At 39.3% G+C, this 17,221-nt stretch overlaps 1 protein-coding gene across 1 annotated transcript; it reads left to right on the forward strand.

Moving 5' to 3' along the window:
• Positions 1 to 4,803: 4,803 nt before the first annotated feature.
• On the forward strand, positions 4,804 to 17,188 carry wdr19 (WD repeat domain 19). Its single transcript, XM_011474929.3, has 36 exons — positions 4,804 to 4,921; positions 5,564 to 5,655; positions 5,755 to 5,820; positions 5,932 to 6,057; positions 6,161 to 6,279; positions 6,368 to 6,483; positions 6,607 to 6,687; positions 7,127 to 7,239; positions 7,337 to 7,510; positions 7,587 to 7,657; positions 7,720 to 7,892; positions 8,679 to 8,799; positions 8,881 to 8,987; positions 9,079 to 9,195; positions 9,761 to 9,916; positions 10,168 to 10,315; positions 10,416 to 10,626; positions 10,881 to 11,040; positions 11,121 to 11,231; positions 11,305 to 11,414; positions 11,489 to 11,546; positions 11,669 to 11,809; positions 12,254 to 12,336; positions 12,641 to 12,724; positions 12,809 to 12,955; positions 13,637 to 13,761; positions 13,871 to 13,980; positions 14,064 to 14,132; positions 14,220 to 14,297; positions 14,556 to 14,652; positions 14,733 to 14,857; positions 15,582 to 15,663; positions 15,737 to 15,887; positions 15,995 to 16,118; positions 16,195 to 16,271; positions 16,981 to 17,188. The coding sequence occupies exons 1-36, from the start codon at positions 4,916 to 4,918 to the stop codon at positions 17,093 to 17,095; spliced, it is 4,044 nt and encodes a 1,347-aa protein (XP_011473231.1). The 5' UTR covers positions 4,804 to 4,915; the 3' UTR covers positions 17,096 to 17,188.
• Positions 17,189 to 17,221: the final 33 nt, after the last annotated feature.

The following is a 17,221-nucleotide window of genomic DNA, read 5'->3' on the forward strand; positions in this document are numbered from 1 at the left end:
GTTGGGACAAAAAAAAGTATAAATCCACAAATGAAGCAAAGACGAAGTGAAAAATGTTTTAAAAACACGTGAAGCATTATTCTTAGGGGTGTCAATATTATGTGTCATAACTCTGATTGTGTTTGCTGTAACCCTTGTGCTATTCTAGGCACTTTAACATTGGGAGTTGGGTCATCTAGACCCACTAGACAGTGCTCTGAACCTTTTTTCTTCAATGATTTGTGATCTTCATTGGTGTCCATGGATTACATGAAATCTTTCCACCTTTATCCACCTTTGTCATGGTAGAGAGAACACGCCAATGCAAGGGTGGGGTCATCTAAGATAGCACAAGGGTTAAACCAAGAATTTTCAAAGCTGTAAACAATTTGAAAATTTCTCATTCAATTTTGAATAAAAACTATACTAACTGTAAATGACACAGAAATGCTCTGCAGAAATTAAAAAGGGGAATAAATTAAATCGTAACAGATTTTCTGCTGCTGAAGAAAACAAATCATGGGACATTACCACTGTTTTGCACATGAATTAATGTTTTATGATCTGTGAAAGAACCAGAAGATAACTGGGAAAAACTTTTTTTTCACACTTAGTCTTAGTCTTGCAAACTAAACATTTTGCAGCATTCATATTTCACTAAGTATTATTCTGCATTTCTATTTTGCCCATTTTCCGAGGAAAATCCTCCTGCAGCTCTTTTCTGTGCATCTTAATGAGATCTGAGTCAGCATGGTGTGTTTTGTTTCAGGGATCCGGAGCGCACACAGCAATATGTGTTTCATGCAGCTGTTATTTCAATTCATCCCTCTGGAGGGAAATATCATCTCTCGTTTTTCCGTCAAACTTTTAGAAAATACTTATAGGGGTCACAGCAGGGTTTGCTATATCTGTCATCAATAATGAAATTACCAGAGATGGAAAGGCTGACGTTGTCTGGGGTGATGAGATCATTCAGTCTGACTTCATGACAGCGACTTCTTTAATTACTGTCAGTTTGGACAGAAAGGTTTTAGAAATAGTTTTGCGCAATTATTCTTCTAGATTAAAAGTGCAAAACTAACACCTGGCACAGCAATGTTAACCATTCAGAACATAATATCTTCATTACATGTATAATCTACATAATTATGAGAGGCATAATTGTGATATTATATATCTTTGTAAGGATATCATTTTTTATTTCTTAAAAAGACATTGATCTATTTTCAAACATTACCCTTCAGTGGAGAGGAATCAAACCTCACATGAAGATCTGCCGTAGGTCAACGTTAAATTCTATTTGGACATTTAAGAAATAAAAAAAAGCTTTTTCTAATATTCTAATCTTTCTTGTAGTGTCAAATAAGGGGTAAAATTAGGAAAAGTAAAAGTAGAAAAGTAAAGATAAATGTGACAATGAAAGCAAAATTAGGTAAAATCAACTAAGTCTTGCAATCTGCAGCAGCCTTTAATCCTTTAGCTTCACAAATCAGCCTTCTTTTTTTCATCATCCTCATTCCCCTGCCAACATTTTCAATTATTGTATCACAAATATGAAAACTCAATAAAACAACCCAAGGCAGTCATTTTTTTTATCCTACTTATGCATTTCAGACATTTAGTCAATGCAGAATGGAGGAAGAAAACTAAAAAGAGCAGCTCACATCTCAGTTTCCACCATTTGATGCGATCATTTAGAAAAACACTAAATGAGCTCAGAGAACAGTGTGTAATGCAGTTTCTAATCATTCACAAATAAAAAATGGTTTTAAGCTTTCAGGGCTACATTTATTTCTTGTTCTATTTTTAATCTAATTTTCTGACTCCTTAAACAGTTTCCTTCTTTTTTTTCATTTATTTTTCATTGTTTTACTCATTTCCACCCTTCTGTAACAATTGTTTAATCTCCTTTCTTTTGTGAATACTGCTTCTGCAGCTTCTGACCTGTCTTTTTCTAAATTTAGCTCCTCTGTGACTATTTCTGTTTTTCTTTCCAAATGGCTTTTATCTGTCTCTCATACATTTGTGTTTTTTTTATTCAAATATTTCTTGTCCTTGAGCACCTCTCTTTTTTAATTCTCTGTTCTCCTAATGTAGTCTTCATGATTATTTTCAAATTAATTTATCTTTTTCTTTGCCTAAAAGTATTTTATTTTCCTTTTTTAGCAATTTTCACTGCTTCTTCACCAGGGATTCCCTTCCTCTGAACCTGCTATGCCTCTTAAATTGTTCTTCCCTCTCTGTTTCGTCTAAAGTTACTTTAAATCTTAAGCAGTTTTTGTTACATACACTCAAAATTAATATGTGTCTTCTGTATTGTTTTAAAACGTGGTGTATTGTTGGTTTTTCACCACTGTGAAGCACATCTTTGGAGGTCAGGGTCATGTGTTACATCATCACATTCATGTTTAGTGGTGTGAGCAGAAGATGGTTAATGTTTTGTTCCTAAATTTGCAAACATTTTTTTTCCTTCATTACCTCCTTTTTCACTTGCGTTTATCACTGGCAAAAATCAAAAATATATGAAGCCCAGGACTATAGATGAATTTATTTATTTATTTGTTTGTTTTTGTGGTGATTTTAGTGCTAAAAGAAAGTTGAGACATATACTCTACAGGGTTTTAACAGCTGGATACCGTTAACATTGAGATATTAAACCTTCTCAGTGATTATGAGAAATGTAGTGATAGAAGAAAAGAAATGAAAAATCAAAAGAACTATTCAGACAGGGAAAAAAAAGAACACTAGGGGTGTCAGAATCCAGGCCTCGGGGGCCGGTGTCTAACATGTTTTTCGACTAACCTGTCATTGAAGTTCCTTATTAGCTAAAGACACCTGATCCAGGTAATCGGCACCAAATAAGGTAAAGTTTCTAGAAAACTAGCAGGAGACCGACCCTCGAGGCCTGGAGTTTGACACCCCTGCAAGTGTGGAATGAAGGACCACTAGGCAGAAGTGTGCGGAGAGAAGCATGGTGCAGCTGTCGTAAGAGTAGCACCCACCAACACGGCACTTAGATACATTGGCAAATGGATGGGGCGAGGAAAATCCCAAACGAAAGAGGCTACTGAAAGAGGATCTGGAACAGCACAAGCAGAACAAGGATCGAGGACTCAGACGTTTAAATCCAGCAGCAGCCAATGTTTGGCGATAAGAAGAGAGGCCTGATGGAGTTAATTCACACTTTATTAACAAAATCCCATTAGAGCTTATAAATCTGCAGCACTTGAAAGCAAATAGTAAGTAGCAGATGGTATCCAATGCAAACGTGACGCCCAGCAAAAGGGGAACACCACAGTTTTCTGATTGACACCACATCAAAGCAGTGCTGAGAGGTGTGTTGTTTACCCCTGGGACATTTTCCCTGTAAAGTCAGCCCTTGCTGTGAGATTAACACAAACAAGGACAGGGCATGCTGACCCACAAAGACAGTACTAACCATAACATCCAGCTGCATGGCAAGTAAACTGCAGTGGAAGAAAACCATAAGGGTAACACTTTTTAGGATTTATAATCATGGGATGAGATTGTGGCGTATTGCATGACCCAAAAAATACAAAAAAAGTGACTCTTCCTACAAAAACAGCCAACAGGAGGCAAGTGTGATAACTGATGACTCTACTAACAGGAGGTAACTCACGGAGGGGCAGAAAACCTAGACAATTAGAGGATGTTGTAAGTGGAAATAAGGTTCACATTTCCATAGGGCATTATGGAGGATCCCACACACAAAGAAAAGTCATTCAAAGCAGTGGATTTAATTCAGAAATAACACTTTCATCTGAACTACTCTGCCACAGGGCAATAAACAGGCAGAGAACAATCATTAATAAACAAATTGAGGGCGTTAAAGAAACTATTATTTTTTGTCGCGTTTGTTCCTTGAATTCATTGTTGATGAAGCTGCACAGCTCAAATCACAAAAATGAGGCGTCTGGAACGGAACTTTACTGGTGACCAGGTTAATACTGCCACCTTGTGGTCAGATTCTGCAATTAAAAAGCTGCAAGTAAAACAGCACAACAAACCAGTTGTTTTCATACATTGATGCTCTGATTTTCAAGGTGCATTCAGTTCAGTATTTAACCACAATCGAAACTCATGACTACAATATATTTGAGTTCAACTTTTAACATAAGAAATTAACAAAATACAAAAAAAAAACAACAAACTTTTTTTTTCGTCACCCAGTAAGCGCCCTAATTACAGTACATGCAAAAAATATTAATTGTGCGAACATGCTGCATACTGCAGTACGGAAGAGGATTAGGGCCATGGAGAAATAAAAAAAAAGGTCATAGACAATTCTGACTTTAAAGTCAGAATTCTGAGATTAAAGTCAGAATTTTCTATGCGCTTTTTTTTTCTTTGTCCATGGCCCTAATCCTCTTCGGTACTGCAGTGATAAACTATAACAAACTTTCTACAATTACTCTTTTCAGAAACTTGAAATGTATTACTGGCCAAATCAGGATTATTTTTAATCCTAATATTTCCAGCCCTGGAGGGTATGAATCCTTAAATATTGAGGCATTAAATAATCAAAATAATGAAAAAATTTACATTTTCCAAACCCCAATCTATGTTTTGTTAGGAATTAATGTAAGGATTAACATCACTTAATTCGTTTATTTTTGCAGAAACCTGTTTTATCTGATTACGTCATGACAGAAAATCCTCATCCTGTAGATATTGAGGGAATGAGCGAGCACAATTGCAAATATAAAATCGTGTCAGGTACAAAATAATGTTTCAGGCGAGAGCCTTTTGAACGGCAGTTTATGGAGGTGTGTGATTGGCTACTGTCTGTTGCTATGACATCGCTGTAGTGGACGCCTGAGAGTGAAGCATTGTGGGAAATACGTTTTTTATCCCCTTTAGGTTGAGAATCTGATGGCACGAAAACTTCAGTTTCGAGATAATTAAATCAAACAAAATGAAGGTAATTTATATCGCAGTTAAGGGAACTTTGTGGTGGTTACTGTGAAATACGTCTGGGGGAAAAAAGCTGGTTCGGTGTGGTGTTGAGTGCTATGCTAACGTTTTACACAGGCTTTGGTTAAGGTAAATTTATGTATGTGTTCTTAAATTAATTCGTGCCTTTCTTTAATGAGTTGTGGATGGATTTTGAGTGTATACGATGTTTTTAAAAAGGTAAAACGGGTTGGAAGTATAAGCTACAACAGTTTTTAACTGAGTTTTAATGAGTTGTTTGATGCTACTTGCAGAGAAACGTTGTTTTGTTTTGTTTTTTTCCAATTTCATTTTTTTTCTTTTATTATCCAAACTAAGTAAATGTTTTTTAAAAGTCACCCAAATAATTCATAGATATTTGAGAATGAGCCACTTTGACAAGTTTAAGTGAATAGAATTGGGAGGAAACCAAACATTTTGCCACCAATGAGAGGATAATCTGTTGTTTCAAATGTAGGAACAATTATATTTTAAATAACCTTTCACCTGTGTACTGCACTAAAAAGTTGCAGATTTCATAAACAAGGGAGGCATCTCTGTAAATTGTCCCCTCAGAGAAAAGTTAGGTTTTGGATCAGTGATATATTAAAAGAGTCATATATCTCCACAGAGTGTTTTTATTCTTGCCGACAAGGCCTGGACCGGCTCCAACCTGCTTTACAAATGGCAAAAAAGTCTTGGTAATTATATTGCTGTTGCAGGGTGAGTATTATTTTTTTTTTGGGGGGGGGGATTTTAAAAATCAAGGTAAGATTATAACCAGAAGTTCAAAAATGTTTCTTTCTACCTTTATTGCTACAGACAGGACAACTCGGTAAAAATATTTGATCGGTATGGACATAAATGGACTGAACTCAACCTTCCAGGGTAAGTGGGACGTTTTCTTTAGGGTTTGTTTTTGTTTGATCAAGATGGATGAAAAACATAAAATAAAGACCTTTTTGCTTTTCTTTCTCCTCCTCATCCTCCTCCTGTAAGGCGCTGTATGGGGATGGACTGGGATAACGACGGCGACATTCTGGCCGTTATTGCAGCAAAATCCGTCTCCATCTACCTGTGGGACGCCAGTGTCAATAAAACATCACAGATAGACAGTGGCCTGAAGTATGATAATCAATCTCTACGGGTTAGAATAGTTACCAAATGAAACATTCTCAGTGCAAATAAAAATACTAATTTTAGCCTTTATACTTCTTGTTGTCCCCAGCAAAGATCAGATGTCCTTCATCTTGTGGTCAAAGACCGGCCCTCTGTTAGCTGTAGGGACCGCCAAAGGAAACCTGTTGATTTACAACAGACAAACCTCACGCAAAATCCCGGTCTTAGGTAAAGCACACTGAATGCAACCTCAAAAGCTGCATGTCAGTATTGGTGAGTGTTACAGAATGAAATGTCTGATGTTGTCTAACTTTAGGGAAACACACCAAAAGGATCACCTGTGGATGCTGGAACTCTCAGAATTTATTGGCCCTGGGGAGCGATGACAACACTCTCACCATCAGTAACCATGAAGGAGATACCATCTCACAGGTACTGGTGCACTTCCTTTAGTGTCATATAGTGTCAGAACATTTATTATTGTTATCGACCACGGAAATCTGACACAAAAAATGTACGGTAGTTAATCTTTCCCGTCTTTTTTTTTTTTTTTAGGCTGCACTGCGTGGAGAACCTGGTGACATTTACTTTTCATCGATGAAAACAGATGAAAGATCATCTCACGGAGAGAGTACTGTAGGTTTCTGGCTTGATTTGTTTTACTTTAACCATAGGTTATGTTTTGCCTGTTTGAGGTGAGGTTGTTCGATAATACTTGAAAAATTGACTTTATTTGTAGCCTTTTGTTTTTTGCTCTTCCTCACTTTGTGGTGCAGCAGCCTGTTACTGTCACTCATCAGAACTATGTGTCCTATTTTCTTCCATAATTGGTTTAACAGATAGTTTAACTCCTGTTTGTAATAGCCTGAGTGCAGACTCTATGATGATAACACTTTTATTTTTATGAGATGTTGTTTTTTAAACTTTTAATTCTATTTTTATAGTACTCATTTTGTGTTGACCTGCATTTTATTACATGAATTTGTCTATACTGGATGTTTTCCTTACAGAACCATATTTACCTGTTTCAGCATTACACATGTCCGTATTTTGATCACAATCTCTGCCTTCTCAGGTGAGTGTGATTGTGGATAAGAAATCCCTGATGCTCTTCAATATCAACGACCCAGAAAACCCAATAAAACTGGCTTTTCAGAGGACCTATGGAAGCATTGTGTCCTACCACTGGTACTGTTTACTTCCACGCACTACCACCGTATTTGGCACAGCGGGGACTAAATCAAGGCTGAGAATTCTATACTACATTTTTTGTCTGATTGTGCAGGTATGGCGATGGATATATTCTTATTGGATTCTCCCATGGATACTTCATAGTCATTTCGACACATATTAGGGAGATCGGGCACGAGATCTATCAGACTCGCAACCAGGAGGATAGTCTCAACAGTGTGGCCGTATCGCCAGCCCTCCACAAAGCTGCATCTTGTGGGGACAACAGGTGAACTGACCATCAAAGACACCCAGGAAGGCTTTTGTTTTAATGAAATATTGACACTTCTCCTCTGCTGTTACAGCATCAAAGTCCACGAGTTGTCTGAGTCGAAATATATCAGCAGCGTTGTTCAACTTGACGAGGACATTAAAGGTAAATGCTTCCTCTTTTTCATTCTGAGAGATTTCCGCTTCACTCCATCCTTTCCCCCGTAGGTCTGGATCAGATAAGTTGGACAGACGACGGGCAACTTTTTGCTGTCTCGACCAAAAAAGGGGCGCTTCACGTCTTTCTGTTCAAGCTACCCATCCTGGGTGACAGCTACGGTACCAGGCTGGCCTACCTCACCTCCCTGCTGGAGATTACTGTTTCTAATCAGGTGGAAGGGGTAAGAACAGAGCTGTGTCGACACTCAGGTAACTGGGTTACCCAGTTAACTGAGTGGGTTAAAGTAGCAGTAATTGAATTTTGGCCAAATACTACATGTAGTATTTCTTCGTAACTCCTATTGGAATGGACACAAGTATATATATATGTGTTTTTCTTTATTGTTATGCTCAACCTTGATGAAGAAAGCAGCTATTTTTTCTGTTTTTGTGGGCATAGTTCTCCACAGGTCCTGCTGTTCAGCAGATTACCATTACGACAAAACAACAATCAGACAAAAATGTGAACTAATTTGGACCGATGTAGGAATTAGAATTTATATCAAGAGACCAACGGAGCTGTAAAACCATTGTTAACTTTATACAAAAAATGTCCTTAAGTAAAACAGAATAAACGTGACAGTTTTATTTCTAAAGATGACGATTGTTGGATGTAGATGGGTAAAAGAAAAGTGTCAGAGGTCCAAAGACAGTGAGTAGCTAGCCTTGGCAAAAAGTAGTACACTTAATGTTTCTTTTCTCAAGTGTATAAATATATATATATTTATATATATATATTCACATCCTCCCAAGTGACACTTTGACACTTCGTATGAACCAAAGCTGTGATCATTCATTCAGAGATTTTGAAGTTTTTTTTTTTATCTATCATAATATTATCAGCAGTAGCAGTCCTCAGAGTAAATCAATAAAAATAGGTTGAAAAAGAGGATATATGTGTTTTGCAGACCGTGGTGCTTTGATGGATTCAGATGGATCATTAATGGACTTTTCTGTTCTGTTTCCAGGAGAAACCAGTGACCATAGAGGTGGAAGTAGAGCCCACCTTCATCGCAGTGGGACCGTATCATGTGGCTGTGGGCATGAACAACAGAGCCTGGTTCTATGCTCTAGATGACCAAAAACCCGGTGTGTTTGTGTTGTGCGTCTGAATCAGTAACGTTTGCCTAAACTTTTTAAGTCACGTGATCCGTTTTGTGTGTCGCTTAGGATTTAACTTGCTGAAGGACACCGAGTATTTAGGCACGATCGTCAGCATGCACCTCAACTCTGATTATGCAGCGGCTCTGTTTGAGGGGAAAGTGCAGCTTCACATGGTAGGATGGATTTTTTTTTTAGGCTACAAAGGAGCAAACCCTGGGATGCGGTCTGAGCATGTGCAAGCTACAGATGTGTGTTGTGCTTTAGATTGAAAGCAGGCACCAGGAGGAAAGGAAGCAAATGAAACTTTTTCCAGATGATGTCAAAAAGAGCCGGATCCTTTGTCACGCCCTCACCTCGGACTTCCTCTACTACGGCACTGATGTAAGGCTCCTCTGCATCCCATATTCATCCTGTTTGTAAATCAGATCCTTCAGTTCCATGTCAACACTTAAACACCCACTCCGATCATTATTTGGAATAGCATTACCGTAAGTGGTCTTTTGATAATGATTATGCCGTTTTTAGCCAAAAAAAAAAAAAAAAAAGCATGTGTTGTTTTCTAGGACATAGTTTCTGCAGATTGGCAGTACATTGGAAATTTGCCTCTGAGTTGTGGGAGGGACATTTGGAGCGGAGTAAGCCCGCCCCTATTCCTCTCCTTGTTGATGAGAGCTCAGAGCACTGAAGCGTATTTCTTACGTCACAAATTTACTATTTTTCCAAACTGCATTTTTTTTCTCTGCTCTTGATTCACAACAATTTGGTTAAAGAAATACTCAGAAATGCAATTTTAAGTTTTATTTTCTTTATATGTGTCCTCCATCATCACAAAAATACCACAAGAACATGTTACAAACACCATTTTCACCGGAGTGGATCTTCAGTCATAAAACAAACTGAATCAAACACTAGAGAACAGTTATGTACAGTCTTTGGTTTTTCTTAGATGGGTAACGTTGTGTGCGTCTTGGTGGAGGACTGGGAGACTCTGAGCACCTACAGTCATCCTGTTGGAGTCAGGAAAGTGTTTCCTGATGCCAACGGCACACATGTGGTGTTCATCGACGACGAAAACAGCGGCTTCCTGTTGTCCCCTGCAAATGTCAGTGCACGCATACATCAGGACATTTCCTAACTGAAAGTGCTTTTCACTTTGAAAAGAAAACCATGCTAACTCAAAAGATTCTGTATTTATCGAGATTATTTTAAAATAAATACAATTTGGAATCAATTTTAATCTTTATGTAAATAAAACAAAGCTACTAATTCTTCAAAACCAAATTTGAAGTGGCACATTAAACATGAGATTTGTGTGTTTGCTGCAGAAGTTTGATCATTCTGTGTTCATTGCAGGTAACGGCTTCCTGCTTTGAGCTCCCCAATTTTTCTCCCACCATCACAGGAGTGTTGTGGGACACCTGGCACGCAGACCGAGGAGTGTTTGTGGCCTATGACAACGACAAAGTCTACACATATGCCTTTCACAAAACCACTGTTTATGGTATGTAGACGTTAACGTCTCGCATTGGTTTTCTACCCATGTCTGTAAGCTGTCAGCAGAAGAGGGGATGTGTGTGTTTTTTTTATTTTGTTATATTCAGGCCCTCGGGTGGTGTTGGTTGGGAGCGCTGCGCTCCTGTTTTCCCAGAAGCCTTTGCTGCTGTACAATGGTGAGCTGACCTGTCAGACGTCAAGCGGCAGGACCAGCGAACTGGCTCTGAGCACGCACTCCTTTCTCAGGCCGCCGACTGGCTCTGCCGCCGATCCAGAGGAGCTCAGAAAGCAGCTCGCTGAGGCTCTCCAGCTTAAAAGGTCAAACTAATAAGACAGTAGGAAAAATACATTCAATCTGGTCATTTATGAAAGAATACACACATTTATTCTATACAAAGAAGGACAAACATTTTTATGTTGTATTTCCTTCTTGCTAGCTAGGAACGCTTCATTTAAACATTTTTTTTCATTTAACTTGAACTTTTTAACTAAACTCTTTTGACTCAAACTCTTTTTGGCAGCTTCTTATTGTAAAACGTCAAAAATAGTGACAATGTGAGGTTCCCGTCCAGGTTCCAGGAGGCGTGGGATCTGTGCAACTCAGCAGGAAGCAGTGCAGACTGGGCGGCGTTGGGCAGGGCTTGTTTGGTCCACATGGAGGTGGAGCTGGCCATCCGGGTCTACCGCATCAGTGGCAACAGGGACATGGTTCTGTCACTGCAGAGCATCCAGGTGAGCCCGCCTGCATTTCCCACAGTGCTTTCACCATTTATTTCTGCCCCCTAAGGATTCTCTCCTCTGTATTTGTTTAGGGTATAGAGGACAAGAACTTACTAGCAGGACACCTGGCCATGTTTCTGGAGGACTACAATGTGGCCCAAGACCTTTTTCTGTCTTCAAGTTGCCCAATCACTGCTTTGGAGGTGTGTAGTAAAATATTTAGATATTTATTTCAGTAATAAGCTGTAATGGAGCCTTTTCGTTGTTTGGGTTTAGATGAGAAGAGAGTTGTTGCACTGGGACAGTGCACTTTTGTTGGCAAAAAGGCTTGCAGAGGACCAGATTCCGTATATATCTAAAGAGTATGCCATCCATTTGGAGTTTGTGTAAGTGAACACAACACACAACCCAAAGAATGAGAGAAAATTCAGTTTCCAGAAACTCTGTGTTCTCTTTTCAGAGGAGATTACGTAAACGCTTTGGCTCATTATGAAAAAGGCAACACTCACAGCGATAGCGTAAGTCTTTACTCTATAAAGCAACTTCAGTTCAATCCTCTTTTCAATCTTTGCTCATTTGAACTCAAAGTAGCTGGAGGTGAGGACGACAGAATGATCCTCGGTCTTGTGTGCGATTCCAGGAGCACGATGAGACGTGCCAGGCAGGCGTGGCCAGGATGTCCATCAGGATGGGAGACGTGAGGAGAGGAGCAGCTCTGGCGGTTCAGCATCCCAGCAGACTTCTCAAGAAGGAGTGTGGAGCCATTCTGGAAAGCATGAAGGTGAAAAAACAAACAAACTGGAAATGTACAAGAAGTCTTGAAATTTTGTGTCATTTTTCTGCCCAAACAAACAAATCTTGTAAATTAAAAGCAGATTTGATTACCTTGGTGTTTAGTAGTTGATATCAAATGATCTTTAACTGAAAACGACAGCAGGCTGATGGCCCTACCTAATCTCAGTTTAACATTTCTGCCCTTTTGTGTTTTTTACATTTAAAAAATATCCCTCTTTCATAAAAATCTATTTTTATTTCAGAATATAAAGGGAGAATACATGATTTTCCACAAATGAGACATTTTTTTCATTTTGTTTTTCATTTTTTTGAGGGGTTATAAAGGCCAAATATCTGAACTAATTCTGCTGTAAATGCTTTGTTCAGAGTTGTAGAAACTAACTATTTTTATAAATCTTTTTTGCCTTAATTTGTGTGGACTCTATGGCAGCAATTCTCTGAAGCCGCCCAGCTTTATGAAAAAGGCCAGTTTTATGACAAGGCTGCGTTAGTTTACATCCGCTGCAAGAACTGGTAAGTTGAACGAATGCTCACACTCATCACACTATCACTTCACAAAGTGCGTTAATTAACCCACTTATACCATGGTCACTTACAAAAGAAGCCATCACAGTGAAATAGAACATTTAAGCTATATTTGACCGGAACTTATTTTTTAGGCGTGCATTACCACTGTCCATTATCACTTTTTAATCTACACTCAGCAGCCAATCAGAATCAATTATTCAGCCGGACCATGCTTGAATAATAGTCACACGACCTGTTTTTGTTCTTTTTTTCTTTGTTCGAGTCCATGTTTTTGCTCCTCTGTTCTCAGGGCAAAAGTAGAAGAGCTGCTCCCCAACGTCTCCTCTCCCAAGATTCACCTGCAGTACGCCAAAGCCAAAGAAGCAGACGGAAAGTGAGCTTTCAGTTTTCATCTTTTACAGGCGTTTACATTAGTTTTGACGGGAACTCTGGTGTAAAGGAGTGCTTTGTGTATCAGGTATAAGGAGGCCGCTCTGGGCTATGAAAGCGCTAAAGACTGGGACAACGTGATCCGTGTGCTACTGGACCACCTGAACAACCCAGATGACGCCGTACGCATCGTCAGGGAGACGCAGAGCATTGATGGAGCAAAGATGGTCGCCAGGTTTGTCACTACGCTCACTGCGAAAAAACAAAAATTCTTACCCCACTGGCAGATTTTTTGTAACCCTTGTGCTGTCCTAGGCACTTTAACATTGGAAGTTGGGTCATCTAGACCCACTAGACAGTGCTCTGAACCTTTTATCTTCAATGATTTGTGATCTTCACTGGTGTCCATGGATTACATGAAATCTTTCCACCTTTACCCACCTTTGTCATGGTAGGGAGAACACGTCAATGTAAGGGTGGGGTCATCTAAGATAGCACATAAGCAAAAACAATGTGCTAATGGGTTAAGAAAAATGCTCTTACCAAGAGTTATTATTTTAAGAAATAACATAATTCACTAAATCCATGTTTTTTTAAATTAGGATTACGGTATTTGCTATTGAAAAGCTTTCTTGATAAGAGTATTTTTCTTGAAAGACAGAAAATAAGACAATTTTTCTTGAAACACTTCAGATTCAATCCTTCCTGAGAAATATTTTATTAATCTGCACTCAGAATGATTTTGCCCATTAAAGTTCAGAAAAAGGGCAAACTTTAATTATCTAAGAAGCAAAAAAATATATGGATATTTTCTTTAATGTAAACTTTTTGACACATAAAACTACTGTCGATTACTTTTTAGCTTTTTAAGCTTCAAAACGGTGCTACCGTTTTCACTCGTATTTGTGTACGTAAGGTTCTTCCTGCGCTTGAACGACTATGGCTCGGCCATCCACTTCCTGGTTCTGTCCCAGTGCAACGAGGAGGCTTTCCATCTGGCACAGCAGCACGGGCAGATGGAGGTCTACGCTGCAATCATCGGTCAGTCTGAGCCGCCATTTCAACCTGAAATTCACATTCTCGTCAACTAATACCCTGTGTGTTTGCACATTTTTAAAGAGTCTGGTGTTTATGACTTTGTCTTCTGCAGGCTCTGAGGCAACACAGGAGGACTACCAGAGCATCGCTCTCTACTTTGAGGGAGAAAAGAAACACCTGCAGGCTGGCAAGTTCTTCCAGAAGTGTGGGCAGTACAGCAGAGTAAGAGCTATTGGTTATCTACTCATTTTTGATTATTAAAAAAATATCAGTTTAATATGTTGCATCATCCGTCCTATTCTCAGGCCCTGAAGCACTTTCTGAAGTGTTCCAATACAGAGGACAACCAGGCCATCGAAATGGCTATAGAGACTGTAAGAGCTGCATGTTTAAGAGTTTATACACAAAAACAATGTTTGCTTTTGATTAAATGAAAGTTTTCTTGTTTTCATTTCAATCAGGTGGGTCAGGCTAAAGATATGACTTTGACCAATCAGCTGATCGATTTCCTGCTGGGAGAAAGTGATGGAATGCCAAAGGTGATCTCTCTTTTAGGGTTATCAAGGAGAAATTCTGTGTCTATTATGTGAAGTTGATATGTTGTTTTAGGAAAACCGCCTGTTTGCAACATTTTAAGCATTTAAGCAAATCGAAAACCACTTGAAACATTTTTGGAGCTGGAGGTGAAAGTTTTTTGTTAAACCCGTGCTTTTATTTTTGGAAGCGTAAATTTCCGTGTAACTAAGGGTTTAGACTTCTCTCTAAAATCTTCGTAACCAGTTTCCCTTTTCTTCCAGGATGCAAAGTACCTTTTCCGTCTCTACATGGCTCTGCAGCAGTACAGGGAGGCTGCTCGCACCGCCATCATCATTGCCAGAGAAGAGCAGTGTGCAGGTGCCAGCACAGTCCTGTTAAAGAAAATCTACACCAGTAACTGCAATGGTGACATATTCTGCTGCGCGTTTCTGTCTTAGGCAGCTACCTTAATGCTCACAACGTGCTGTTCAGCATGTACACCGAGCTGCAAGCTCACAAGATCAAAATCCCTGCAGAAATGGCCACCAATCTGATGATCCTGCACTCCTACCTGCTGGCCAGGGTAAGGGGTATGGGTTTCTGTTCTTTTGGGGGGGGGGGGGGGGGGGCAGTTACTTACACACTTAGAAGTCTGATCCATCAAATGAAATCATTATTTTATTTTCTTCCTGTGACCCCCAAAAGGGACAAAACAGGTTTAGAAGATGAATGAATTTTATAAAACACAGACTTTCTGTAGCTTTTTGTTGGAATTCCTATTCTTTTAGTTCACCTTCAACTTATGTTGACTTTATTTCACTAGTTAAAAAAAATTTTGTACAGAAAAAAATAGATTTTGATGGAAATTTGAACAACTTTAATCAAAGCGTCTCAAATAGTAAATTCAATCAGAAACACTTGAATCAAAGGATTCAGTTGAATTGGCAGATAGGCAGTCCTATTCTATTCCTACATGGAATGAGTCATTTTTCTTTTGGGACCCAGTGTTGCTTAAAATGGAGAGACATCAGAATAAAATTTGTTTACTTGTTTATGAGGAATCAAATCAGCACAAACCAGAAAAAGAGTCAATTTCTTTGGAGCAGCTACCAAACTGTGATGATGTTCTTTTGATGTAAAAGAGTTAACCTCTCTTACTGTCGGAAATGCATAAACTAAAGCAAAAGCTTCATTAAGATCTGGTTAGACTCCATCTTTACTGGAATTAATGCAACTAACAAGATAGCAGCTGATTCTGAGCTGCAACCCCTGTGTTTTAGCTGCAGTTATAATGTGTTTTTCTACAGATCTATACAAAGAGAGGAGATCACCTGAAGGCGGCGCGCATGCTCATCCGTGTCAGCAACAACATTAGCAAGTTTCCAGCACGTAAGTCAGATAAAAAAGTCACTGACAAATCTAGAGGCTGCTGTTTAGCTGATGCTCTGGTCTGTTTGTGTAGACGTTGTTCCAATTCTAACGTCAGCGGTAATCGAATGCCAGCGTGCCGGTCTAAAGAAATCCGCCTTCAGCTTTGCTTCCATGCTGATGAGACCAGACTACAGAAACGATGTGGACCCGAAGTTCAGGAAGAAGTTTGAATCCCTGGTTCGGTGAGCAGCCGAGTGATTACGGTGTAAAAGTGTGATGTTGGTACCTCGTCCTCCATGTGATGTTCCTCACACTTATTTACTGGCTGTCCTGCCCGTCTCATCTGCAGACATCCACAGATGTCCGAGCTGGATGAAGAAACCACTCCGTGTCCTTACTGCGGATTCCAGCTGCCAGAAAATGAGCTTCTGTGCATCGCCTGCAAGAACAACATCCCCTACTGCATCGCCACGGTACAAATGCCCCATGCCACTTGCTTTTGCTGCTTTAAGACAGTTCTTATTAAATAAATAAATAAATTCCCTTCAGGGTCGTCATTTAATAAAAGAAGACTGGTCTACTTGTCCGCACTGTGACTTTCCTGCACTCTACTCACAGTTTATTCTGTAAGTACCACTTGAAAACAATGTTTTATTTCCTCCAGTTGTGAGTAAAAACAAAGTCGCCATGAAGGTTGTTGGTGAGTGTAACTGATCGTCTTTCCATCTATTTATAAAAATCCCAGTGCTCTTTTAATTATACTTGTGCCGTTTTTAGCCAAAATAAAAAAATCCTACATCGTTTTGCCGGACGTAGTTTCCGCAGAGCGGCAGGGGCACATTTGAAAATTCACCTGAGTTGTGGGCGGGACGGCTGGTAGGGAGCAACCCCGCTCCTCTTCCCAATGCTGAGCTCTCTGAGTGGGGAGCTTGTGGCCTGCCCAGCATATTTTCTACATCACCAAAAGGCTTTTTTTCAAACTGCATTTTTTGTCTGCTCCTGATTCACAATGCTTTGAATATACAAGTATTCAGAAATACTACCTCAATTATTATTTTTAAATATCTCCTCCATCATCAGAAAAACGCTACAAAAGCAAGTTAAAAACAGTAAAAATAGCATTTTTATCAGAGTGGGTCTTTAACATTTTATTCAAAGCATCTGCACAAATCTTAGCTTTGATATTTTCATTTAGCATAAGCAAAACAAAAAATGATGTAATCTGTCAGGAATCAGATTACCTCTGACCTGCTAAATGAGGACCATTTTTTGGAAACCCTGTTCTCCTCCTTTTAACCGCGCTCGTCTCATTTTCTGCCACGGACTGTGCTGCAGGTTCCTGGAAACAGAGACAGCCTGTCCCATGTGTTTTGAAAACCTGAGTGCGAAGGAGCTGAAGAAGATCCCGGATTGTTCCAAATACCTGCAGACCAACGAGCTGGATCCATGACAAGACAGGATCAGTGCGTCTCAGCTGTAGGACTTCTCAAATGCTATATTTTATACATGTACTCAAATTGTAATAAATCGCATTTCAAAATTTCACAGCTGCCCCTCTTTATTTCAAATAGGAATG

The sequence above is a fragment of the Oryzias latipes genome, chromosome 1 (genome assembly GCF_002234675.1).
Source record: "Oryzias latipes chromosome 1, ASM223467v1".
Classification (NCBI taxonomy): Eukaryota; Metazoa; Chordata; class Actinopteri; order Beloniformes; family Adrianichthyidae; genus Oryzias; species Oryzias latipes.

Coding starts and splice junctions, on each gene's coding strand:
- wdr19 (XM_011474929.3), top strand. Junction 13,981..14,063: donor AGTGTGGGCAGTACAGCAGA/GTAAGAGCTATT, acceptor TCCTATTCTCAG/GCCCTGAAGCACTTTCTGAA. Junction 15,664..15,736: donor CATTAGCAAGTTTCCAGCAC/GTAAGTCAGATA, acceptor CTGTTTGTGTAG/ACGTTGTTCCAATTCTAACG.